At 45.1% G+C, this 27,500-nt stretch overlaps 2 protein-coding genes across 2 annotated transcripts in view; both read left to right on the forward strand.

Annotated features, from left to right (window-relative positions):
• cmya5 (cardiomyopathy associated 5) overlaps positions 1–12,505 on the forward strand; it is a 61,238-nt gene extending 48,733 nt beyond the window's left edge. Inside the window, exons 19-26 of the mRNA XM_080755687.1 lie at positions 524–636; positions 3,398–3,532; positions 4,305–4,451; positions 5,598–5,742; positions 5,967–6,100; positions 6,876–6,975; positions 7,911–8,084; positions 9,074–12,505. Of these exons, the coding sequence (XP_080611813.1) occupies positions 524–636; positions 3,398–3,532; positions 4,305–4,451; positions 5,598–5,742; positions 5,967–6,100; positions 6,876–6,975; positions 7,911–8,084; positions 9,074–9,329 (1,204 nt within the window). The 3' untranslated portion in view covers positions 9,330–12,505. The remainder of the gene's footprint in view (positions 1–523; positions 637–3,397; positions 3,533–4,304; positions 4,452–5,597; positions 5,743–5,966; positions 6,101–6,875; positions 6,976–7,910; positions 8,085–9,073) is intronic.
• A 2,853-nt stretch (positions 12,506–15,358) lies between these two features.
• The window catches only part of qsox2 (quiescin Q6 sulfhydryl oxidase 2), a gene marked incomplete at its 5' end in the record, with an annotated part of 17,197 nt that continues 5,055 nt past the window's right edge, over positions 15,359–27,500 (forward strand). The window contains 9 exons of the mRNA XM_080755688.1: positions 15,359–15,623; positions 18,437–18,537; positions 20,288–20,336; positions 20,467–20,572; positions 23,536–23,626; positions 25,493–25,638; positions 25,999–26,148; positions 26,771–26,900; positions 27,302–27,424. Coding sequence (XP_080611814.1) covers positions 15,359–15,623; positions 18,437–18,537; positions 20,288–20,336; positions 20,467–20,572; positions 23,536–23,626; positions 25,493–25,638; positions 25,999–26,148; positions 26,771–26,900; positions 27,302–27,424 — 1,161 coding nt within the window. The remainder of the gene's footprint in view (positions 15,624–18,436; positions 18,538–20,287; positions 20,337–20,466; positions 20,573–23,535; positions 23,627–25,492; positions 25,639–25,998; positions 26,149–26,770; positions 26,901–27,301; positions 27,425–27,500) is intronic.

Consider the following 27,500-nt stretch of genomic DNA (forward strand, 5'->3'; position numbering starts at 1 on the left):
CACACACACACACACACACACACACACACACACACACACACACACACACACACGAACTGTGGAATGCACTTCCCATTGCAGTCAGAACTGCAGCATCACTCCCAATCTTCCGCCGTAGTCTGAAAACCCACCTTTTCAGACTCCATCATGGCCCATAGCACTTACCCTACCCCCTTAGATAGCATTTCTGTAGACTTAGATAGCATTTGATACAGACTTATAGCATGTTATGTAGACAGCACTAGAATTGCATTGTATGTAGTCATAGCACGTCATAGTACATATGTATAGCATAGTATAGTTTATATGTGTATAGCTTCATTATATAGATATTCCACTGTTACTTTCTTAGCTTACGCATGTTTCATGATAAATGTTTTTATGTGATGTATTCCCATGCTTTTTTGTTCTTGCTTAATGTAAATCGCTCTGGATTAAGAGCGTCTGATAAATGCCTAAATTGTAAATTGATATCGTGGTTGCGTGGCTGTAGTAGATGATGTCATGATGTGTCGTCCAATAGTCTCTCAGCGGCTCTGGCGTCGGCCCTGGCGTTGGAGCTGGGGCCCCGGGGCCTCCTGGTGTTCCAGGACCTAACCAAGAGGAGCAGCGCTGCTCCCTCCCACAGCCTCCCTGGTATGTACCAGTACTGTAACTAATACCTCCCACAGCCTCCCTGGTATGTACCAGTACTGTAACTAATACCTCCCACAGCCTCCCTGGTATGTACCAGTACTGTAACCAATACCTCCCACAGCCTCCCTGGTATGTACCAGTACTGTAACTAATACCTCCCACAGCCTCCCTGGTATGTACCAGTACTGTAACTAATACCTCCCACAGCCTCCCTGGTATGTACCAGTACTGTAACTAATACCTCCCACAGCCTCCCTGGTATGTACCAGTACTGTAACTAATACCTCCCACAGCCTCCCTGGTATGTACCAGTACTGTAACTAATACCTCCCACAGCCTCCCTGGTATGTACCAGTACTGTAACCAATACCTCCCACAGCCTCCCTGGTATGTACCAGTACTGTAACCAATACCTCCCACAGCCTCCCTGGTATGTACCAGTACTGTAACTAATACCTCCCACAGCCTCCCTGGTATGTACCAGTACTGTAACTAATACCTCCCACAGCCTCCCTGGTATGTACCAGTACTGTAACTAATACCTCCCACAGCCTCCCTGGTATGTACCAGTACTGTAACTAATACCTCCCACAGCCTCCCTGGTATGTACCAGTACTGTAATAACTAATACCTCCCACAGCCTCCCTGGTATGTACCAGTACTGTAATAACTAATACCAGGGTTGAAAGAAAGGTCATATTGTGAAGAAAGGTTAAGACACTTACATTTACCAACGTTGGTGTACAGTAGGAGTCACAGAGGAGATATGATCACCATATATATATATATATATATATATATATATATATACTTTACAGCCGAGCCTGTTGTCCATTCTTGGGACAGCAGGTATGAGTTGAGAGGGAATTCCCTTAAACTCTAACCACTAAATTGTCATTCAGAAAAGAAAAAAAAATCTTTACGGACAAAGCCAACTCGGATCGTGACAAATCATGACAATGAAAACAATGTTTTGGGCCGATCAAATCATTAGAAAGAAGAAAAGAAAGTCAGGAGACAACACTTTGTTTTGTTTTTCGTCTTATAAATTATTTGATCGGCCCAAAACATTGTGTTCATTGTCATGATTCGTCACGATCCGAGTTGGCTTTGTCCGCGGCGTAACCGTCTTTAAATAAATTAAATAAGAAGTGCCGATGGAAGAATGCATGGGGCTTCATTTCCTGGGCCACTCGTTTTTCTGAAAGGGGGAGGGACTGCGACGCTCTATAGGGCTGGCTTGTAAGGTCATAGACTGGTCAATACGTCACTTGAAAGTGTATTATGTATAAGATATAAGAAGAAAAAAAAAGAAAAGAGTTGTTTGTCAACTATACCTTTTTCCACTGACGAAAACTAAATGGAAACTAAATAAAAACTAAGCTACTATGACTAAAACTGAGACTAAATATACTGACGATTTAGTCAACAAATAAAAACTAGACTAAAATGTTAGGAAGGGACTAGTGGACAAGAGATCCACTAGGAAGGGACTAGTGGACAAGAGATCCACTAGGAAGGGACTAGTGGACAAGAGATCCACTAGGAAGGGACTAGTGGACAAAGAGATCCAGCATACGTCATTTTTACACTTGGCTGCATGATGAAAATAGCAGATCTACAAGCTCACAACGTGCCGCTCAGCTTGTAGATCTGCTATTCTCAGCAAGTGTAAAATCAGCCATTACGATGGCATCAAGGCCCACCAGAATACATTTTTGTCGACTAAATCAACTGTAGATTTAGTCGACTAAAATATGAGTAAAACTTACCCGAAGACGGGGTTGGCGAAAGAGCCTTTCTGTGTGGAGTTTGCATGTTCTCCCCGTGTCCCCTAGGGTAGGTAGTGGTACCCTAAACATGCAGTAATCCTGGTCACTAAACTGCCTCCCCCTGGCCAGCCGGGGCGCCTGATGGAGGGGAAAGGAACTGGTTGGAATAACGTGTTCCTTCCACGCCCTACGTCCAACCAGGGAAACTCCCCCCTGTCAGGTGTAAAGGAGCAACTTGGACACTCAGGCATGAAGGAAGCATGAGTTCAAGTCCGTTGCTCTCCCCAGGTTGGTGGAGGGTGTGTAGAGCCCAGGATCACATTAGATAATTGTCACAGGGGTGAAAAATGGGTTACAAAATCGTGGGATAAAAATTATAAAAAAATATATATATATGAGTAAAACTAAATGAAAACGTTTCACGAGATATATATATAGAAATGTGTAGTTTAGGGCAGCGGTTCCCAGACTTTTTCACGTAAAGGACCGCCAAATTTACACTAATTAGCCCCGCCCCCGCGGACCCCCATTTGAAAACACATGCCAGGGACCCCCAGGGACCACCAGGGACCCCCAGGGATCCCCCATAAGGACCCCCATTTGAAAACACATGCCAGGGACCCCCAGGGACCCCCCATAAGAGAAGAGTTTTACGGCTCTAGCAGTTGATTCTCAACCCGTTTAATTTCAAGGACTCCCAGTCAGTTTGACATGCGTTAGTTCTACGGACCCCCCATTTAATGGCATTTCTATCTCTGGGACCCCCAATCTATATTGTAAAATCTATGTTGATTTAACTCTGAGAGTGTACAAATAGAACCAAGTGGAAGTCATTAAGACATGTGAATCCCTTGACTCCTTCAAAACCGCTCTCAAAGGGCACCTACGGACGGCTGCAATTCGAAACTGGCCCCTGTAAAATCTGAATCCCCCCCCACCGCCCCCCCCCCTTTTCCCCTCACTGTAACACGCGTTCTATTGGTCCGCAGTCCCCCAGAAGCCCCGCCTCTCGGAGCAGGAGGCGGGGTCAGCCAGCGGCACCAGCGTCACCGTCTACTGGAGGGTGGAGCCTGGTGATGTCATCGACTGCTTCCAGGTCTACTGTATGGAGCACCCACAGGGAGGTGGGTGCACGCACGCACATACGCACGCATACGCACACGCATACACACGCACACGCATACGCACACGCATACACACGCACACGCATACACACGCACATGCATACGCACACGCATACACACGCACATGCATACACATACACACGCACGCACACGCACGCACACGCATGCACTCATACGCACACGCACGCACACGCATACGCACACACGCACACGCATACGCATACACACGCACACGCACGCACACGCACACTCACACACATGCATACACACACACGCATACACACACACACGCACATGTGTGTTAACCACTACAGCCCTATATATTTCGGACATTATTTTGAAAATAGACGATCTACAAGCTCACAACGTGCTGCAATGTCACGCGTTGTGGGCTTGTAGATCTGCTATTTTAAAATAGCTGATCTGTGTCGACTTTTACATGTAACGGAGTACTTCTATATCGCTGTATTGAGTACTGTTTTGTACCGCGTCACGGTGAAGGAGAGTTTTTGTTTACAGCACAGCACAGCACAGTAGCAGTACAGTACAGTACAGTACAGCACAGCACAGTACAGCACAGCACAGTACAATACAGTACAGTACAGTACAGCACAGTACAATACAGTACAGTACAGTACAGCACAGCACAGTACAATACAGTACAGTACAGTACAGCACAGCACAGTACAATACAGTACAGTACAGTACAGCACAGCACAGTACAATACAGTACAGTACAGCACAGCACAGTGTGTTCTCCTGTCCTCTCCAGCGGTGTCGGAGGAGCTCCGTGTGACGGTGAAGGAGAGTTTCTGCGTCCTGGAGGAGTTGGAACCCCAGAAGACCTACAAGGTGTGGGTGATGGCCGTCAACGCCACGGGATGCTCCCTGCCCAGCGACCGCCTGCTGTTCACCACCGGTCAGTAATGATAATGAATGTGTGGTCCCCACGGTGCAGCTCCAGTCATATAATGATAATGAATGTGTGGTCCCCACGGTGTAGCTCCAGTCATATAATGATAATGAATGTGTGGTCCCCACGGTGCAGCTCCAGTCATATAATGATAATGAATGTGTGGTCCCCACGGTGTAGCTCCAGTGATATAATGATAATGTGTGGTCCCCACGGTGCAGCTCCAGTCATATAATGATAATGAATGTGTGGTCCCCACGGTGCAGCTCCAGTCATATAATGATAATGAATGTGTGGTCCCCACGGTGTAGCTCCAGTCATATAATGATAATGAATGTGTGGTCCCCACGGTGCAGCTCCAGTCATATAATGATAATGAATGTGTGGTCCCCACGGTGTAGCTCCAGTGATATAATGATAATGTGTGGTCCCCACGGTGCAGCTCCAGTGATATAATGATAATGTGTGGTCCCCACGGTGCAGCTCCAGTGATATAATGAATGTGTGGTCCCCACGGTGCAGCTCCAGTGACATAATGAATGTGTGTTCCCCACGGTGCAGCTCCAGTGATATAATGAATGTGTGGTCCCCACGGTGCAGCTCCAGTGATATAATGAATGTGTGGTCCCCACGGTGCAGCTCCAGTGATATAATGAATGTGTGGTCCCCACGGTGCAGCTCCAGTGATATAATGAATGTGTGGTCCCCACGGTGCAGCTCCAGTGATATAATGAATGTGTGGTCCCCACGGTGCAGCTCCAGTGATATAATGATAATGTGTGGTCCCCACGGTGCAGCTCCAGTGATATAATGATAATGTGTGGTCCCCACGGTGCAGCTCCAGTGATATAATGATAATGTGTGGTCCCCACGGTGCAGCTCCAGTGATATAATGAATGTGTGGTCCCCACGGTGCAGCTCCAGTGACATAATGAATGTGTGGTCCCCACGGTGCAGCTCCAGTGATATAATGAATGTGTGGTCCCCACGGTGCAGCTCCAGTGATATAATTAATGTGTGGTCCCCACGGTGCAGCTCCAGTGATATAATGAATGTGTGGTCCCCACGGTGCAGCTCCAGTGATATAATGAATGTGTGGTCCCCACGGTGCAGCTCCAGTGATATAATGAATGTGTGGTCCCCACCGTGCAGCTCCGAGCGTCCCAGTGATCCAGCCAGAGCGGTGTTCGGTGCGCGGGGACTGGGCCACGCTGCGCTGGTCCTCCACCTCCACCACGGAGCTCTCCTACACCCTGGAGTACTGCAGACAGCTGGAGCTGGAGGGGGAGGGGCTCAGGTAGGTCCAATCAGACACTGGAGGGGGAGAGGGAGGGGCTCAGGTAGGTCCAATCAACCACTTAGCTGGAGGGGGAGCCAATCTGCGTATGTGTCCAATGATATGACTGGTCCAAGTGCCATTGAGCAATACTGCCCCACACAGACAGAGTGCTGTAACTGCATTTGTGTGTGTGTGTTACTGCGTCTGTCTGTCTGTCTGTCTGTCTGTCTGTCTGTCTGCAGGTCCATCTCGGGGATCCAGACCACAGAGCAGGAGGTTCTGTTACAACCCAACGAGAAGTACCTGTTCTACATCAAAGCTGTCAACCAATCAGGAGCCAGCGAGCAGAGCGAGGCTGCACTCATCTCGACGAAGAGTAAGACACGCCCCTTCATTAGCATGTACATTAGCATGCACATTAGCATGTCTAAAGAGACACACCAGTTCATTAGCATGTCTAAAGAGACATGTTTTTGGACTCGGGGGTCATATTTTGACAGCAGGAATTGCCTGTCATAATTTGACCCCCCAGTATTAGGATGTATTACGATGTTGATATTCATTCATTCATTCATTCATTCATTCATTTATTCATTCATTCTTTTGATTTACATCAAAAGGGCATGTGAGCTCAAACCCACAATTCAACATTTTGGTTTTAATGGTAGAGTAAGTGATTTCACTCAAAAAAACGTAGGTTTCGTTTTTGGCTGTGGGACCTAAGCCTTTCATCCAATCAGGATAGAGAGCCAAAAACGAAACCTAAGGTTTTTTGACCCCCAGGGGTTAACTGGGGACAGGGAGGAACTCCTTATATGGTCAGCACACTCTATAGTAGAGAGGATTATCACAACAAAACAAAAAAATAAGTGATATTTGAATTAAGTGAAATCACTGAATATACCTTTAAGATGTTTATATTCATTTTGTATTCATCCTTAATTAGGACCCCAAATCACACCTTGGAAAGCATGAGTGTCTATTTCAGTGGGGGGGGGGTCATAATTTGACCCCCCAATATTAGGATGTATTAGGGTGTTGATATTCATTCATCAGCCAACACTCCCCACTGACAGGTAGTACTTGTGTGTGTGTGTGTGTGTGTGTGTGTGTGTGTGTGTGTGTGTGTGTGTGTGTGTGTGTCCATCCAGGCTCCAGGTTCCATCTGCTGACCACTTCCTGTCACCCGTCTCTGGAGCTGTCTGATGACCTCAGCACTGTCCAGCTGCGTCAGGACGCAACACACACACAGTGAGTGTTATCACATGACGCACACACACACACACACACACACACACACACCTCTGAGATCTCCTCCGTCCACAACCGTACACAGGTCTCCCTTCTTCCTGCACCACACCCTCTATTTGTCAAGTGGCGTGTGGCAATCACCGTCATGCTAATCAGGCCCATTACCTCCCACATGAATTGGAAGTGCACATACCTGTATCACAGGGTTTCACATGTATTCATATCACACGTATACACATGCGTCGTCAAACTTCATTATGCGCTGTCAATCGAGCGCCGGGAAGCACTTCTGCATACCGACAGCTGGGGCCGCCCAGAATGATTATCATGCCAGAATGCTATACTACTGGCCAATCACAGCACGTCTTGCACAAGTGCACAGTGCATATTACTCCAGTTTTGGCATCACTGCACTGGCTTCCGGTTGTTTTTAGGATTGATTTTAAAATTATTTTACTTGTCTATAAAGCTCTCAATGGTCTCGCACCTTCCTACCTACATGACTGCCTGCCTAAATATGTCTTAATGTCCCAAACCGCCCCCTAAGGTCTTCCACTGCTGGCCTACTCGCTTTGCCTAAAAAAATGGCAAATAAAAAGTACGGGGAAGCAGCTTTTTGCTTCTACGGGCCGTCGGCATGGAACAAGCTCCCACTGTACCTTCGTCAGGCAGCCTCTGTAGACATTTTTAAAGCTCAGCTCAAGACCCACTTCTATGTCCTCACTGCATTGCAATACTGCTTGTGTTTTAATGTCGTTGCCTTGCTTTTCTTTTATTCTCCATTGTTCTGTAAAGCACTTTGAGCTGCATTTCATGTCATGAAAGGTGCTATACAAATAAAGTTTTATTAGTATTATTATTTTAAAGGGCATGCTTTGGATGCTTTGCACTCTTCCCATTGGCCGCTGTGCTTGTGTTTGTTTTCTGTTCTCCAGGGGGTCCGTCCTGGGGGAGTTGCTCCCGCCGCGGGGGTGTCACTACTGGGAGACGAGCGTGGCGGGAAGCCCCGCCTACCGATTGGGAGTGGCCTATGAGTCGGCCAATAGGGACAGCCCGTTGGGGGAAGACAGCGCCTCCTGGTGTCTGCACTGTGTCGCCACGCCCTCCAGGTACACTACTACGCCACGCTACGCCATCGGCCAATAACTGCTCTCCAACGCTGATGATGCTGACTCCCATTGGTCAATAGATAGTTGATTGGTCCAATCAACTATCAAAATGATCAATAGTGACAGTTTCTTTCATGTCATATGAAAGCAGGGAATCATAGCTTCAAATTGACATATTGGTTGTTCAGTTTGACCCACCGGTTTTGGAGATATGGCTTATAGAGTATAATGTCTGGCAGAGAAACAGCGAGTTGAGAAAACAGGCTTTTAAAGGTTCACTTCTGGGGATCCTTAAAGGACCACTCCACCACTTTTCAACCTATCTTCATATAATAGGTCCTCACTAATAATCATAAACAAATGGCGTATTGTTTTTCTAATTGGTCTGTGTCTCATAGGAGGGCTGTGGGCAGTTCACAAACCGTCTTCCAGTGACATCATCGATGGGGAATCCAAGCTAATAGAAACGGCAGGCTTTCTAGTCCTGAAAAGTTGCGATGTGAAAATGGAAGCCATCGTTCTCACGATAATTAAAATCTAAACCTTTTTGTCTTGTCTTGTTTAAAAAAACATCTGCCTAATGATGATGTCACTGGAAGACTGTTTCTAAACTTCCCCACAGCCCTCCTATGAGACACAGACTGAGTAGAAAAAAATCGTGCCATTTTATCATGATTATTATAGTGAGGACCTATTATATGAAGATAGGTTGAAAAGTGGTGAAGTGGTCCATTTTGGTGTTAGCGTCATGTTATGCTTTAGCTATTCGCGCTACGAGCTTGTAGGTCTGCTATTTTTGAAAAATCGAAGAGCGACTGACATTTTTTTAATCTGATCTCAGGTCAGAATGGGTTATAATCAGACCAGTGTGTGTCCAGTGGAAACCTCGTATGAATCCGATCTCAGGTCAGAATGGGTTAACATTACACGTGTGTGTGTGTGTGTGTGTGTGTGTGTGTGTGTGTGTGTGTGTGTGTGCGTGCGTGCAGCTGCAGGATGGAGTTGCTCCACGGGGGCGTGGTGTGCTGCGCGGCCTCCATGGGGGAGGAGCCACAGAGACTGGGCGTCCTGCTGGACTACCCACAATGCACCCTGTCCTTCTACAACGCCCAGACGGGCCAGCGGCTGGCCGTCGTGAGGCAGCGCTTCGCGCGGCCGCTGCACCCCGCGCTGGGCCTGGACGCGCCCGGCACGCTGGCCCTCCTCATGGTCCCCGAGAGGCCCCCCTTCACCAACACCAGCTAGAGGGTGACCCCCCCCAGGGGCCCCTGAGGGAGTTCCAGGGGGTCCCCCCCAGCTATAGGAACCAAATGGACCCCTTATGGGACTGTATAACTCTGAGAGTGTAGAAATGTCCACTTGGTTCCATTGATTGATTGATTGAAATATTTATTAAAGGGACACTTGCAAAAACATATATGTTAATGACGTTTAGAAGCTTTAGATCACTTTCCTGGGGGTATTTATGTGTGTAATATGTGGTTTTAGATATTTTAGATTGTAGCAGTGAGCCTGTTAGGGCTAGGGTTAGAGGGCTAACCCTCTGATGTCATGGACACTGGTCTCACTACCTTCCTGGACTACAATTCCCATAATTCTTTGGTGCACTGCTCCTCCTTGTGGATAGGGGGAGAGCTGTCTTACTGAGACAACATGTAGTCCAGGAAGGAAGTGAGCCCAGTGTCCATGACATCAGAGACAACAGGCTCACTGCTACAATCTAAAATATCTAAAACCACATATTACACACATAAAGACCCCCAGGAAAGTGTTCTAAAGCTTCTAGACGTCATTAACATATATTTCTTTGCAAAAAGGGTGAAGTGTCCCTTTAACAGTTTGCAGAATTACAGTACATTTCAAGCACAAACTCAATACAAAGACTGTTAACTGTATGAGTGGACGACCCCAATTAAGCATTACACTTGTTTACAACAGGGTCCACATTGTTCAATTCATCAAAACATTTAGAGACGTACAAACAGACACTTCTATCTATAATAGTTAAAGAAGTGTCTATTTGTCTCTAAATGTTTTCTACACTCTCAGAGTTAAATCAACATAGATTTTTACAATATAGATCGGGGGTCCCAGAGATAGAAATGCCATTAAACGGGGGACCGTAGAACTAATGCATGTCAAACTGCCTGGGGGTCCTTGAAATTAAACGGGTTGAGAATCTCTGCTAGAGCCGTAAACATCTTCTCTTATGGGGGGTCCCTTGTCCCTCATGGGGGGTCCGCAGGATAATTAGTGTCAATGTGGGGGTCCTTGACAGACTGCATGAAAAGGTTTGAGAACCACTGGCCTATAGTTCACCAAGACCATTTGCAACTTATTTTGTTTTATTTATTTCAAGGACCCCTAATTTCATGATTGATTGATTGATTGATTGATCGATTACTTCATTAATCAGAATGTAAACGGATAGGGTACAACACTGTGTAGCCTTTTTGTTCGTGTTTCTAATCATTTGTTCGGCCCCAAAAAATAGTGTTTAAATATCGTCGTGATTTGTCTGAGGCAGTGAGACGGTCTCTCTGCGTTTCATAACGACATGTGGATGGATGGATTTATTTTGTCATTGGGCACAAGTGTACAACGAAATTAATCTGTTGGCATCAATCCAAATGCAATACAAAGAAATAGTCATATAGTACTGCAATAGTTGTTAGTATTGGCAAGAGTAAAAACAGTAGGAAAAAATGTGATGTGCTCATTTTCCCCCATAAAGCTTCTCAACGTTTTACGCTTTTATCAAATATAATAATACAGAGGGGCACGTGCTGTCGCCTCACAGCTAGAAGGTCCTTTGTTCGATTCCCGCTGCGGACGCTGTGGGCGCCGGGGGCGTGTTCTCTCCTCCGCGTCATCAGGGCCCATACCCGAGGCGGGGTTGGCGAAAGGGCCTTTCTGTGTGGAGTTTGCATGTTCTCCCCGTGTCCCCGCCTAGGGTAGGTACCCTCACATGTTCTCCCCGTGTCCCCTAGGGTATGTACCCTCACATGTTCTCCCCGTGTCCCCTAGGGTAGGTACCCTCACATGTTCTCCCCGTGTCCCCTAGGGTAGGTAGTAGGTACCCTCACATGTTCTCCCCGTGTCCCCTAGGGTAGGTACCCTCACATGTTCTCCCCGTGTCCCCTAGGGTAGGTACCCTCACATGTTCTCCCCGTGTCCCCTAGGGTAGGTACCCTCACATGTTCTCCCCGTGTCCCCTAGGGTAGGTACCCTCACATGTTCTCCCCGTGTCCCCTAGGGTAGGTACCCTCACATGTTCTCCCCGTGTCCCCTAGGGTAGGTACCCTCACATGTTCTCCCCGTGTCCCCTAGGGTATGTACCGTCACATGTTCTCCCCGTGTCCCCTAGGGTAGGTACCCTCACATGTTCTCCCCGTTTCCCCTAGGGTAGGTACCCTCACATGTTCTCCCCGTGTCCCCTAGGGTAGGTACCCTCACATGTTCTCCCCGTGTCCCCTAGGGTAGGTACCCTCACATGTTCTCCCCGTGTCCCCTAGGGTATGTACCGTCACATGTTCTCCCCGTGTCCCCTAGGGTAGGTACCTTAGAGTATATATACAATAGAGAAGACACCCAAGTTCTCCTCCCGTCCACTTGCATTGAGTTGCTCAGAAGCGCATGAGGCGAATCCACTCCTCCTTCCGGTTTAGGAACAGTGTGCATTCTGGATGGATTGTCCTCAAACACATGAACGCGCGACGACCGGCAGAGTGGACGGAGCCTAGTGCGCGTTCATGTGTTTGAGGACCAAACCTTACCAAACTGCAATACCTTCTTCGGCCACTATGTCCATTGCGCTTCAGGATTTCCTCTGGGTGTCTTCTCTATTGTATAATAACTCTATGGTAGGTACCCTCAAAAAAACAACATGCAGTAATCCTTGTCTCTAAACTGCCTCCCCCTGGCCAGCCGGGGCGCCTGATGGAGGGGAAAGGAACTGGTCGGAATAACGTGTTCCTTCCACGCGCTACGTCCAACCAGGGAAACTCCCCCCTGTCAGGTGAAAAGAAGCAGCTTGGACTCCTCATGCATAGAAGGAAGCATGAGGTGAGTCCGTTGCTCTCCCCAGGTTGGCAGAGGAAGTGTAGTGTCCAGGAATACATTGAATAATTGACACTAGGTGGAAAAAATGGGTTGCAAAATCGTGGGATAAGAATTTAGAAGAAAAAAAACGTAGCACCTCCTGTTCAGCGTCTCGGACTGTGAATAATGATTTTTTGTTTGTTTGTTTTTATTTCAGGTGTAAATAACCTTATTGTAAACAGGAAATGATGTAATGTGTTTTTGTTTGTTTGTTTAATATACAGTGTGATCATGAACTATAATTATGATCATTTCCCGGTCTATGTAAAAGTGATGTGGAGTCGGACATTAAAATTAATATTTTTCTATTTGCACAACCACCCTGATTACAGTCTGTGCGTGTGCGTGTGTGTGTGTGTGTGTGTGTGTGTGTGTGTGTGTGTGTGTGTGTGTGTGTGTGTGTGTGTGTGTGTGTGTGTGTGTGTGTGTGTGTGTTGTGTGTGTGTGTGTGTGTGTGTGTGTGTGTGTGTGTGTGTGTGTGTGTGTGTGTGTGTGACTGTGTGTGTGTGTGTGTACTTTAGTACTTTTACACAAGTACATTTTCAATTCCTTACTTTTACTTGTAACAAAGTAGGCTAGGCTAGTTCTAAATTGCAGTATTGGTAGGCCTACTTTTACTTAAGTAAAACCATTGAGTACTTCTCCCACCACTGACAGTTTGCAGAATGGGTTCATTTCACAATAAAAGCACAACTCAATACAGAGGCTGTTACTGTAGACAACACACTGATAACAACATTACACTGGTTTACTGCAGGGTCCACCATGTTCAATTCATCACAACTCAATACAGAGACTGTTACTGTAGACAACACACTGGTTTACTGCAGGGTCCACCATGTTCAATTCATCACAACTCTGTCCTCTGTTACTGTAGAGGACAGACTGATATAACATTACACTGGTTTACTGCAGGGTCCACCATGTTCATTTCATCAGAAAACACTGATGGATATCGGATCCGATGGACTGTCATCAACTGATTTAGCTTGGGACCTCCCGGATCCCTGACAAGGACCCTGGGGGTCGCGTTGTGAGCTTGTAGATCAGCTATTTTCAAATGGCCGAAATGTAGGCTATATATAGGGTTGAAGTGGTTCATTTATGTTTTCTAATCCAAATCAAAGCTTCGGCTTGTGAGCTTGTAGATCGGCTTTTGTGGGGGACCCCCAATGACCACTGGTTGACCCCTGGGGGTCTGGGGGCCTCCCCGGAACCCTCACAAGGACCCCTGGGGGTCCTCGGACCGCTCGTTGAGAACCTCTGGGCATGTCCTGCGCTTTCATTGCGCGAGTGTGATCCGCCACAACACTCCCATTACGCCCCGAGTCTTGACGTCTAGTGTTGCCATGTCTGCCTATTATAAGTAATTTGGGTCTCTCTCTCTGTGTCTCTCTCTCTCTCTCTCTCTCTCTCTCTCTCTCTCTCTCTCGTTGCTCTCCCCAGGTTGGCAGAGGAAGTGTAGTGCCCAGGAATACATTGAATAATTTACAGTAGGTGAAAAAATGGGTTGCAAAAAATGTATAAAAAAATAAAATAAACAAAAATTAAATGATTCACAGGAGGCATATATATATAGCCCATATTGTACGGCATACTATAGCACGCCGTTTTTCATCATTTTTTAGGATAAAAAAAAGAGGAAAAAAACGATGGGTTATATTGAAGCGTGCACCTACACACGCACAGGCGCACATGCGTATGCACACCTGGACCTGTAAATGAACAACACAAAAACTAAGGCACTGGTGTCGGACTTCTGGTTTACCGGAACGGGGTTCAACTCCCTGCAGTGCCCTGCTAAATGTGTTGTATTTACCGGAAAGGATGGGAAACATTAGCAAATTGCGGAGGATGGGAAACATTAGCAAATTGCGGAGGATGGGAAACATTAGCAAATTGCGGAGTGTTTTCCACAATTCCTCCGCAACACAAAAAAATTCAAAAAACAATGGGCTATAACCCATAGTTTTTTCCGCAATTTTCCACAATTTATCCGCAACACTCATAACCCATCGTTTTCTATACAGTATCCCATTAACACAGGATATATATATATATATATATATATATATATATATATACCAGGTCCAATTTAACCTTTGTGATTTTGGGGGTAGGCCTCCAGAACTGATTGATTGATTGAACATCTTATTGACAGTTTTCAGAACGGGTACAGTCCCAAGGAAGTTCAATAATATACAAAAAACTGCTACATAAAATAAACCCGTAAAAGCTCTATTAAAGAGTAAAGACTTGTTCACATGTCACCGGTCCCCCAGATATTATAATTAGTGTAATATCACTTTTATTAGTTATGTGCTATGTCGTTTGGCTGACCGGTTGAAACACTCACTTTTAAACCCATCTATCAGTTAATGTTCCGTATCGAGTTAGTTTCTGGTCTACAGGGGCATATTTTGATTTTTTATCGGAGCTACAAGTCTACAATTAAGGGCCGATATGTGTAGTATAATAGACAGTCCAGTGGTTCCCAAAGCGGGGTCCTTGAGGGAGTTCCAGGGGGTCCCCAGATAAATGATAGTTTGGAACCAAATGGACCCTTATGGGTCTGTAACTCTGAGAATGATACAAATGGAACCAAATGGTTCCATTTGCACACTCGACTTGCAGAGTTAAATTAACATTGGTTATTTTAATATAAATTGGGGGTCTCAGAGATAGACATGCCATTAAATGGGGGGTCCGTACACTAATGCATGTCAAACTGGGGGTCCTTGAAATTAAACGGGTTGAGAATCACTACTAGAGCCGTAAAAATCTTCTCTTATGGGGGTCCGTGGTCCGTGGAATATCTTTTAAATGAGGGTCCGCGGGCTAATTAGTGTCAATTTGGGGGTCCTTGACATGAGAAGTTTGGGAACCACTTAACAGTCGCATCCGATTCTCTTGGGCTCCGTTTCAAGTGCATGATGGAACTAATCATCCCCCTTCTCTCGCCCAACCTGGCAACGCTGTGACGTCATACGCATTGTGAGGAAATCCATCCATCCACGTCCTTGTTGATAATTCTGAAGAAGCAGCTGTTCTTGTTTCTGTCCGTGTTGTGTTATCCATAATCCACACACAACGTAACGTAACGTTAACACAACACAGACACACAACAACACAACAGTGCCATGAGCCATGAGACAGCGGCAGCAGCAGGGACAATGGTATGGTTTCTCCTCCTGGCGGCGGTAGTGGAGGTGAAGTCCGCCGCAGCCGGTGCCGTCGCTGCCGGTGCCGGTGCCGGTGCCGCCGGGGCGGCTCGGCTGTACACGGCCGAGGACCCGGTGGTCATCCTGGGCAGCGCGTCGCTCCGGCCGGCCCTGGACAACTCCTCCACGGCCTGGCTGGTCCAGTTCTACTCCAGCTGGTGCGGACACTGCATCCAGTACTCCCCCACATGGAAGAGCCTGGCGGCCGACGTCAAAGGTATGCCTACAAACTATACCCCCTTTTTAAACTCTCTTTAACTGTATGGTTTCCTTTTCATTTTCCTTCCGTCATAGAAGTGTATATTATTTGTAAGTCTTTAACTGTAACTGATGAATTGAACATGGAGGAGGTCCTTGATGTAAACAACAACGTCTTATATATATATAGTGCTTTTGTTCTGGTTTTATCTCGTATAGTTATTTTTTCTTTGGTATTGACCTGCACTGAGTGTCTGTGAAGAGTAGAGAAGTAGACAATATGCATTCACTCAATGACAACTGTGTGTGTGGTTGTGTGTGTGTGTGTGTGTGTGTGTGTGTGTGTGTGTGTGTGTGTGTGTGTGTGTGAGAGAGAGAGACCATCTGCTCAGTTGAGTTTCTAATGAGGTCTTTGTTGTCAGACATCCAACTCTACAGCAGTGCTCGCCTCACGATACTGATGGTACTTTTACAAGCACTCCTAAGAGTCTTGTTGTTTGTTTGATGGATTTATTTAATACTTTATTAACAACAACAACAACAAATAAAAGAGTAGCCTAAAGTAAGTCTACAGTTAAAGGGTTAGTTCAGATGTTTGGACTTAAAGCTGATTGATTGATTGCAATATTTATTAACAGTTTGCAGAATTACAGTACATTTCAAGCACAAACTCAATACGAAGACTGTTAACTGTGAGTGGACGACCCCAATTAAGCGTTACACTTGTTTACAACAGGGTCCACCATGTTCAATTCATCAAAACATTTAGAGACGTACAGATGGACACTTCTATATAGTTAAAGAACAGAACAGGAATTCATCATAAAGGAGGTAAAAAGGGAAAAGAAACATATACAGTGAGGGGGAAATACTTCCCATTTATATAGTGGTTGTAAGAGTAAATATTAATTGATTGACTGAGTCCCGTGGTGGGAGTTCTGCTCTGGTTTGGGTGAATATTAACTAGTAGTTCCGGTCATTTGATGGGAGGGAGGAGGGGGGGGGGTCACATTATAAATACATTAAAACACAAAGCTTTACATTATCTCTGCTGTCGGGAGGAAACCTCATAACTATAAATATAAATATAAAATACATATATAAATACACATATAAAAATATAAAAATTTCAGGAAATTAAGAATATACATTTTTCAGGAAATTAAAAATATACATTTTTCAGGAAATTAAGAAAACCTTATATTTTTTAAAAACCAATCAATACAGCCTCATCAAAGTTGGTGTTGTAACTTTATATATACTGTCAATTAGTTAGTTACTGTAGCAGACAGTTTGAGGGTCCGATGGAGTTAAGAGGTTTTGTCCAAAGCACTTTTTACTACTTTCCATTGGTTCAATATTTTCGAAACGACACACAGACGTAAAGGGTGTTCAATAGCACTGATTTATGAAACAACACACAGACTTAAAGGGTGTTCAATAGCACTGATTTATGAAACAACACACAGACGTAAAGGGTGTTCAATAGCACTGATTTATGAAACAACACACAAACGTAAAGGGTGTTCAATAGCACTGATTTATGGAACAACACACAGACGTAAAGGGTGTTCAATAGCACTGATTTATGGAACAACACACAGACGTAAAGGGTGTTCAATAGCACTGATTTATGAAACAACACACAGACGTAAAGGGTGTTCAATAGCACTGATTTATGAAACAACACACAGACGTAAAGGGTGTTCAATAGCACTGATTTATGAAACAACACACAGACGTAAAGGGTGTTCAATAGCACTGATTTATGGAACAACACACAGACGTAAAGGGTGTTCAATAGCACTGATTTATGGAACAACACACAGACGTAAAGGGTGTTCAATAGCACTGATTTATGGAAGAACACACAGACGTAAAGGGTGTTCAATAGCACTGATTTATGGAACAACACACAGACGTAAAGGGTGTTCAATAGCACTGATTTATGGAACAACACACAGACGTAAAGGGTGTTCAATAGCACTGATTTATGGAACAACACACAGACGTAAAGGGTGTTCAATAGCACTGATTTATGGAACAACACACAGACGTAAAGGGTGTTCAATAGCACTGATTTATGGAACAACACACAGACGTAAAGGGTGTTCAATAGCACTGATTTATGGAACGACACACAGACTTATCGATTCATAGCAACGGAACACTTTTACAGACGGACCGGAAGTTATACCGGATGTGGCTGAAGCAGCTAAATGTAGCCAAAACACTCTAGAGGCGATCGGCAACAACGGGAGGCATGATTAAATCTAACGCGACTAGCGACGGGACAGATCTCACACATGATCTTTTGTTAGAATTGGACGGGATGATTTTATTTCGGTTTTCATCAATAAACTTCGTCTTTTGGATAAAACTTTTGGGGTGTTTACTGTAGGCCACAAAAACAGCACGCAACCTAGGTTTCCTGTCTCGCTGTTTCCTACTCCACAACAGCAACGAATAGTAGTTTACAGTGTAATTTGTGTTGTTGGGCTATTTCTACTGTATAGCTGAACTTTGGTTCAACTTTGACCCCTCTGTCACATGGAACGATGCATGTTTGACCCCTCTGTCACATGGAACGATGGTTTGACCCCTCTGTCACATGGAACGATGGTTTGACCCCTCTGTCACATGGAACGATGCATGTTTGACCCCTCTGTCACATGGAACGATGCATGTTTGACCCCTCTGTCACATGGAACGATGCATGTTTGACCCCTCTGTCACATGGAACGATGGTTTGACCCCTCTGTCACATGGAACGATGGTTTTGTGCTGCTTAGTGATTTTGTCTGTCTGTCTGTCTGTCTGTCTGTCTTCCAGACTGGCAGCAGGTGATCGGGGTGGCCGTGCTGGACTGTGCACATGAAGACAACTTTGACATTTGCAAAGAATACGGAGTCCACTTCTATCCTACCTTCAGAGTATGTACCACTATGTCCACTTCTATCCTACCTTCAGAGTATGTACTATATCCACTTATATCCTACCTTCAGAGTATGTACCACTATGTCCACTTCTATCCTACCTTCAGAGTATGTACTACCATGTCCACTTCTATCCTACCTTCAGAGTATGTACCACTATGTCCACTTCTATCCTACCTTCAGAGTATGTACCACTATGTCCACTTCTATCCTACCTTCAGAGTATGTACCACTATGTCCACTTCTATCCTACCTTCAGAGTATGTACTATGTAGAGCGCCCTACGGTGAGGGGACAATAGTATTGGCTTATACCCATTCTGACCTGAGATCAGATTCAAAAAATGTCTTCTACATCCTGACAGTTTTCTGAAGAAGCTATGTTTCTACATGTCAGTCGTTCTTCGATTTTTCAAAAATAGCAGACCTACAAGCTCGTAGCACGCCACTCGGTGGCGCGCTACGAGCTTGTAGATCTGCTGTTTTTTCAATAGCTAAAGCATGACATGATGCTAACACCAAAAGGGGTTCCCGCCCCCAAAATGGGTTAAGTTTGACGCGTGCACACTGCACACACAAAGATTCAATGTCCAGAGAGTTGTGTCGTTTTTCGATAATACGTCAATCCATTTATTCACATAATAAAGCCATAGATAAACTCACTTGGGACATGAAAGCCGCCAGAAACGCAGTGTCTGTCACGGTCGGAAACTGTTTGGCTTCACCTCACCTGTTGCACACCTGAGTGCCCTCACCCCCCCCCCCCCCCCCCACACACCTGAGTGCCCTCACCCAAACTGACAGGTAATAATGGGTTACCAAGGTAACCATCCACCCTCTGGCTGTCACATGACTGACATGATGACGTCATTAATTAGCAATTTCACGGCATTCATTTTTAAATGAACAAAACAAAAATGAAATAGGAAGGCAATTTAATTTGGCTCCAACATACTATGTCCACTGATGACCATGCATTTAGTAATGTAGGATTTGTTGATTATTATTACTTGCGCAAGCAGAGCGCGCAAGTAATAGTTTCGCCCGGTCTGTATGCACCGTCCCAGCCAACCCGCCACTTTTGATGCGTATGCAAATAAAACAGCAAATTTGTGCCTGGTTTGCTGGGACCAGATTACATACATGACCATATTTCTTACGTCATCATTTAGAGCTAGTCATACATATACTATATATATAATCTGTAAATTAAAATAGCAAATTGTGCCTGATCTGCTGGGACCAGAGTACATGGTGTGTGTATGACTAGCTCTCAATGATGACGTAAGAAATATGGTCATGTATGTAATCTGGTCCCAAGCAAATCAGGCACAAATTGCTGTTTTATTTGCATACGCATTGCATTTGCATTGCATACGTAGGTAGCAAATAGTTACACCTAATAATTAGACATTTCAAACGTTCCTTCACAGAGATACTGAGATTCCACAGTTTACAGCGGTCGAAAGTACTTGCGCGCTCTGCTTGCGCACTAGTTGGCCATTTATGGCCTACTAGTGTGCAACAAGCAAGTATGCACTCGACAGAGTGCAGTTCTAGTTATTATTATTTTCTTTCCACTAGTTGAGAAACAGTGAAGTGGATGACCTGTAATGACCTGTATGACTATGATGACCATGTAGTCCATGACCTGTAATGACTATGCTGTCTGTCTGTCTGTCTGTCTGTCTGTCTGTCTGTCTGTCTGTCTGTCTGTCTGTCTGTCTGTCTGTCTGTCTGTCTGTCAGTATTTCAGAGCCCACGGCGGACCGTCCGAGCAGGGGACCAGTTACCGAGGTAGAAGTACTTACTAGAGTACAAATACTCATTATATTCTACTGCGCAGTACCACAAGAATACAAATACTCATATATACTCCCACTGTGTGTGTGTGTGTGTGTGTGTGTGTGTGTGTGTGCGCGTGCAGGAACAGACAGACAGGTGCAGACAGTGAGACAGGTGATGGTGAACTTCCTGCAGAATCACACCCAGCCAGAACGACCGGACCGCTGCCCTGACCTGGAGGTCTACAGGTAGCACGCACGTACACACGCACGTACACACGCACGTACACACCCACGCACACACACACTAGGGCTGACCTTCGATTCCGTATTTGATGATCGATCATAATCGATTCCTTTGTTTCGATCGTCGACGCTTCGAAACCCAACGGGGGGGGGGGGGGGGGTGGGAGGGGTTGTGGGGACGAGCGATATAGCTGTAGAAGATAGAGAGGAGCACATATTGGATTGGTCTTTTAACAATTAAACAGCGCCTGAAACAGGCATTACCTCTCCATCAAATAAAAAAATATATAATCCAAACTTGTAAACGAACGGTAACATGAATGAACTCTTCAAGACACTTGTCAGAAATAAAATCAACCACGGTTGATTTGATTGATCATAAAGTTAATGTGACTGTGAGTGTGTGTATGGGAAAAAATATATAAACTTCACAGATTATAGATCACTTGGAATTATAACAATCTGTTGAGTATTGCCTGAATAATGCCACTAGTGAAATCCCATTTTTTATCGACATGCGATGCCGATGGAGAAATCCCACATAGTTAAATTACCTCATAGTCATGCTGCATGCACTGTTGGTCGATGAAGAATTATAATCCAAGGTTTGTCAATCATATTATGGTTTATGGTTGAAAGTAAACCATAATATTAAAGTAAACTTTAAGAAGAGATCTGCAGACTGCAGTGCAGAGTGCATGAGAGCAGCTCCGCTTGCTAATTGAGTTGACATTTGCGCAACTTCACTGCATTACAGTAATTAGTTATTTGCCAGCACCTGCTCCAATATAGGCCTAAATCAAACTTTATTTATATAGCACATTTAAAACAATAGAAGCTGACCAAAGTGCTGTAGGCCTACAGGCTGAAACAAGTGGAGCATCACCATCGGCGCACAAAAAAAAGCATAATTAAAAGAAAAAACACAGGCAAATAGTATAGGCTACATAATTACAATAATATGATCAGGTGCAATTCAATGCCAAAGAGAAAAGGTGTTTTGGTCTGGGTCTGTAGGAGCTGCTCTGCTGCATGGGAGTTCACAGTGATGGAACAGGTCAGTCTTCAGACAAGAAGAAAAAAAAGATATCGCTGGCAACGGCAAAATCAGTTCTCCGCATCGCCAAAATAAATCTATAGGCCTAGTTTCATTCGTGCCATTATACTCAGCCAATATGCACAACGCAGCGCATGAGATTGCAGATCTTTGAATTTTCGGTGCGCGCACTGAGCGCACTCACCATGTGAATCCAAGCAGGTCCTCACAAGTATAATGTACACCGCCAGGCTCCACAAGGTTCTCAGCGCAATGGCGCATCGATAAAAGTTGGGATTTCATAGTGGCATTATTCAGGCAATACTCAACAGATTGTTATAATTCCAAGTGATCTATAATCTCTGAAGTTTATATTTTCATTTGGGTGTAAGTAATGTTTTTATATGACTTATCAAACATGGTAGCCTATATTTAATGTCCACTGAGCTGTGGTGCGCTTGCCTACACTCTCTCAATTAGGGATTTTCCCAGCGGTCATTTTCACTCTCGTGTAGCCTACAACCTTTATTCAAAATAGGGTATTTAAAAATGCAACCACACTTTCGATTTACTTTAGGATTTGGCTCCTGGGACTGCAGCTGCACTTGTTCTGTTGACTTCCTTGTTGTTAACACGGGGAAAGAGGAGGCTTTGCGAGGTGCTGCGAGGCGCAAGCATGGCTCGCGGACCAAATTGGGCCGTCTCGTGGACCAAAAGCTGCCGCTTTTTTTAAATGACTATTCGATTCAAAATTTAAAAATCGATTCCTGTGCGTATCGATTGAACGTCGATTAATCGATTTTTTTGGGTCAGCCCTAACACACACCCACGCACACACGCACGCACGCACGCACGCACGCACGCACGCACGCACGCACGTTTGACAGTTAGAGATTAGAGAATGTAGAAGAATAGAGCGCCGAAGTCCTGACATCACTCGCTCATCCCCTCGATTCCCCTGCTGGTTCACGGGAGTCATTTCTCTATTTAGAATAACATTCTATTCATTTGTTCTATAACCATTTGTTCTATAACCATTTGTTCTATAGCCATTTGTTCTATAGCCATTTGTTCTGTATTTTAATTCAATACAATATAAAACAATTATAACAATTCAAAGATCTGTGCCACATTTTCACGATTTTTCAAAAATAGCAGACCTACAAGCGCGTAAGTGGCGCGCTATGAGCTTGTACATCTGCTATTTTTCAATAGCTAAAGTACAACATAATGCTTAGTTAAAACACCAAAAGGGGTTCCATCAATACAGCATGGACACAATCTTATCTTTACAACAACAACAACAACAACATATTCTTTAGTTTTAGGTCTGGAGGCTTGATCAATCAATCAATCAATCAATCAGATCTAATTGAATGGTGGTCCGTGGCTCCAATGCCAATTACAATTTACAATGTAGGCATTTAGCAGACGCTCTTAATCCAGAGCGACTTACATTAAGCAAGAACAAAAGCATGGGAATACATCACATAAAAACATTTATCATGAAACATGCGTAAGCTAAGAAAGTAACAGTGGAATATCTATATAATGAAACTATACATATGAACTATACATCTATACTACTATGTTATACAATTGAATAGTGGGCGTGGCCTTGACATGAAAAAGGTTAAAAGCCACTGATTTAAAATGATTCAATACAACCACATGAATGTATACAATACTGTGCTTAATTGATATGTGATTGTGACGAATCATGATGTGTTTTTTTTTTATTAGTATTGTTTTATTGTAGCTGTGGGGGCATTCTGGCTGTCGAAATGCATTCTCACATTTATGTCTGCCTGTCTGTCTGTCTGTCTGTCTGTCTGTCTGTCTGTCTGTCTGTCTGTCTGTCTGTCTGTCTGTCTGTCTGTCTGTCTGTCTGTCTGTCTGTCTGTCTGTCTGTCTGTCTGTCTGTCTGTAGTTCTGTGAAGCTCCTCCCACTGATAGGTCAAAGGTCAGACGCGTACACAGCAGTCATCGTTGAGGAGCCACAGTCCTACGTAGGAAGAGAGGTACTGTGTGCGTGTGCGTGTGCGTGTGCGCGCGCGTGCGAGAAGAGACATCCTATCAAATTGAACGGCGGGGAGCCAGGGGCGTTCTTTACCCCTTTTTGGTGTTAGCATTATTATGCTATGCTTTAGCTATTGAAAAATAGCAGATCTACAAGCTCATAGTGTCCATGCAATCTGTTATGGGAACTCAGTCAGTGAAGAGAAAGAGACAATTGATTGAGGCGAGAGAAGCGTTTCAAAGGATTGAGTGATTATTATTGAGGTATACCATCAATAAGGTGATCACATAACTTACATTCAGTGTATCCACAGTTGAGACGTATTGGAAACCCATAGTGTGTGTCACCCTGAACATGTGAAGACAGAGTCTTCATGTACACTTTCTTAAGTCCAACCCAGGGGGGCAGTCAGACGGATATTTTGTGAAGCCACTAAGGAAATGAAAGTTCAAATAATGGCCTGTTGTGGCGCTCTCACTGGACCCAGAAAAACCCATAGCCCCATAGAAGTCCATGTATTTTGGCCCAACTTCACCTAGACTGTATTACCTTAATAAACATGGTCATGAATACTTTTTTCTTCCAGTCACTAGTTTAAAGTCTCATTTCTAATGTCATAATATTCTTTTTGGAAAATTATGGTCCCATTTATAAAAAAAATGACCATAAAGTCGCGCATGTTCTGAGGGGCGTGGCTACCGTTACAGTCTATGATAGGGATCCCCCACCCACTCGAGTCAAAATAAAAACCAACGAAGAAGAAGGGGGAAGTCCCGCCTCGTTGTCTGGGCCAGCCAATGGGCCAGCTGGGCCTGGGCCCGGATATAGAAAGATGGCTGCCTCCATGGCAAGGACTGACACATAGAGACAGGCTTCATTTTACGTTCACGTTAGACCCGCGGAACGCTTTGTCCATATTTTTTACAGTCTATGGTCCAACCCCTGTAGCCCCCTCACGGGAAGTCTGAGGCAATAAGGATTTACAACAGGTAGTCAAGGCTATAACAACAGAGAAGAAACACAGTGAAACACAGCTGTGTTTTACAGCTACCCTAAGGTACTTCTTAAATGTTTCACCTCGAAATTCCTTGACAATAGCGCGCCACTCTACGAGCTTGTAGGTCTGCTATTTTTGAAAAATGACTTGACATTTTTAGAATCTGTCTTACTGAGACAACATGTAGTCCAGGAAGTGAGTGAGCCCAGTGTCTATGACATCAGAGACACTGCTACAATCTAAAATATCTAAAACCACATAAAGACCCCCAGGAAAGTGTTCTAAAGGTCATTACACACTGGCCAATTAGCCACGCGATGCGAATAAGCGATCTGAAAATGCGAAATATTGCATGTTGCAGTTCGCCTGCGTATCTCTGCAAAATACGACACCAGAGCGAACAAATAAAGAGCGAAAACGGTCGCATTTTCGCACATTCGCCACTGATGTGGAAGCTTGCATGGACTTCAATTGGTTTTTTTTTAAATGTGAATTATTCGCACGAATATATTGCGTTGCTAAATCGCCAGTGTGTAATGACCGGACTAAAATATGACTACAACTAAATGGATTTTATTAGAAACGCTACGACTAAAACGTAATCAAAACACTCCTGAACTGCTGCAATAACAATAACTCTCTCTCTCTCTCTCTCTCTCTCTGTGCGTGGGGGTGTGCGTGCGTGCGTGTCTGTGTGCGTTTGTGTCTGTGTGCGTGTGCGTGCGTGCGCGTCTGTGTGCGTGTCTGTGTGCATGTGCGTGCGTGTCTGTGTGCGTGTCTGCGTGCGTGTCTGTGTGCGTGCGTGCATGTGTGTGCGTGCATGTGTGTGTGTGTGTGTGTGTGTGTGTGTGTGTGCGTGCGTGCGTGCAGGTCATATTAGACCTGGTCCCGTACATAGGAGTGGTGGTGAGGAGAGCTCTGTCTACAGATCGCCCCCTGGTGGAGAAACTGGATGTTACAACGTTCCCCTCTCTGCACCTGTTGTACCCCAACGGCACACACACACATGTGGCTGTGTGAGTACACGCACGCACACGCGCACACACACACACACACACACACACACACACACACACACACACACTGTCAGGAATGAGTTACGGAGTAGGACCCAAAAGCAGGCGACCAGATGCAGAGTAGATTAACTTCAAAGTGTTTATTTGACTAGAAATCAGGCGTATTCAAAAAGGCAAGAACATAGAAAGGCAACATCAGACACAAAACTCACTCCACGAAGGTCTACAGACCAACAAGGACACACTGCAAATAAAGGGCTTAAAGGGTTAGTTCAATGCTGGCGTGAATTAGGTCCTAATTTCTCAATAAATGGTGGCACACACACACACACTAAACCGCAGTGTACCGTGTGTCTGCAGGGAGAAGCGTCTGCGGTTCTTCTACGCGTCTGCGTTGAGGTCTCTGCCGGGCGTCCATCGAGGTGGCGGCAGTACCGAGGCCGGCCAGGCGGGGGCAGCGCTGCTCCAGGACACACAGCCGTCCGCAGCCGACTGGAGGCCCTTTGACAGGTCAGCAGCACCATGTCGCTCTTGTTGTAGTTCTCTAAGGTGTTGTGTGTGGGGTTCTTGTAGTTTCTAATGTGTTGTGTGGGTCTTGCAGTTCTCTAATGTGTTGTGTGTGGGGTTCTTGTAGTTCTCTAATGTGTTGTGTGTGGGGTTCTTGTAGTTCTCTAAGGTGTTGTGTGTGGGGTTCTTGTAGTTTCTAATGTGTTGTGTGGGTCTTGCAGTTCTCTAATGTGTCTTGTGGGTCTTGTAGTTCTAAGGTGTTTTGTGGTTATTGTAGTTCTAAGGGTTTGTGCGGTTCTTGTAGTTCTAAGCCAGGTGGTGTGTGGGTGTTGTAGTTCTACTGTGTTTTGTAGTTCTAAGGCCTTGTGTGGATCCTGTAGTTATCTAAGGCGTGTTGTGGGTCTTGTAGTTCTAAGGTGTATTTTTGGTCCTGTAGTTCTAAGGTGCATTGTGGGTCTTGTAGTTCTAAGGTGCACTGTGGGTCTTGTAGTTCTATGGTGTATTGTGGGTCTTGCCGTTCTAAGGTGCGTTGTGGGTCTTGTAGTTCTAAGGTCCACTGTGGGTCTTGTAGTTCTAAGGTGCACTGTGGGTCTTGTAGTTCTAAGGTGCGTTGTGGGTCTTGTAGTTCTAAGGTGTACCTGGCTGATCTGGAGTCAGCGCTACACTACCTGCTGAGGGTGGAGGTCGCCACCCACACCACACTGCAGGGGGAGGAGCTTAAGACCTTCAAAGACTTTGTCACCGTGGTCGCCAAGGTAACGATGCATTTTATAAAACCTCTTGTGACGACGACTAATCTAAACTAATCTTAACCCATTCTGGGCGGGAACCCTTTTTGGTGTTAGTTATTATGTTATGCTTTAAGCTATTGAAAAATAGCAGACCTACAAGCTCATAGCGCGCCACCGAGTGGCGCGCTACGAGCTTGTAGGTCTGCTATTTTTGAAAAATCGAAGAACGACTGACATAGAAACACAGCTTTTTCAGAAAACTGTCAGGATGTAGAAGAACATTTAAATGGGTTAACTTTGGTCCAATATTTCTCCACTTTTTTATAATTGTATTTGATATCATTTTAATCGTTTATTGGTCACTTTCACAACGAGGTACAGCTTGTGAGGACCGTGTGTGTGTGTGTGTGTGTGTGTGTGTGTAGTTGTATCCAGTAAGTGGCTCCGTTGTCACGGTGATGGAGACGGTGTTGGAGTGGCTGCTCAGTCTCCCTCTGGACTCCGTCCCATACCAGGGAGTTCTGGACCTGGTCAACAACAAGCTGAGAGTAGGACACACGCACGCACACACACACGAACACGCACGCATGCACACACGCACGCACACGCACGCACGCACACACA

Source organism: Protomyctophum bolini (genome assembly GCF_963924005.1).
Source record: "Protomyctophum bolini genome assembly, chromosome: 22".
Lineage (NCBI taxonomy): Eukaryota > Metazoa > Chordata > Actinopteri > Myctophiformes > Myctophidae > Protomyctophum > Protomyctophum bolini.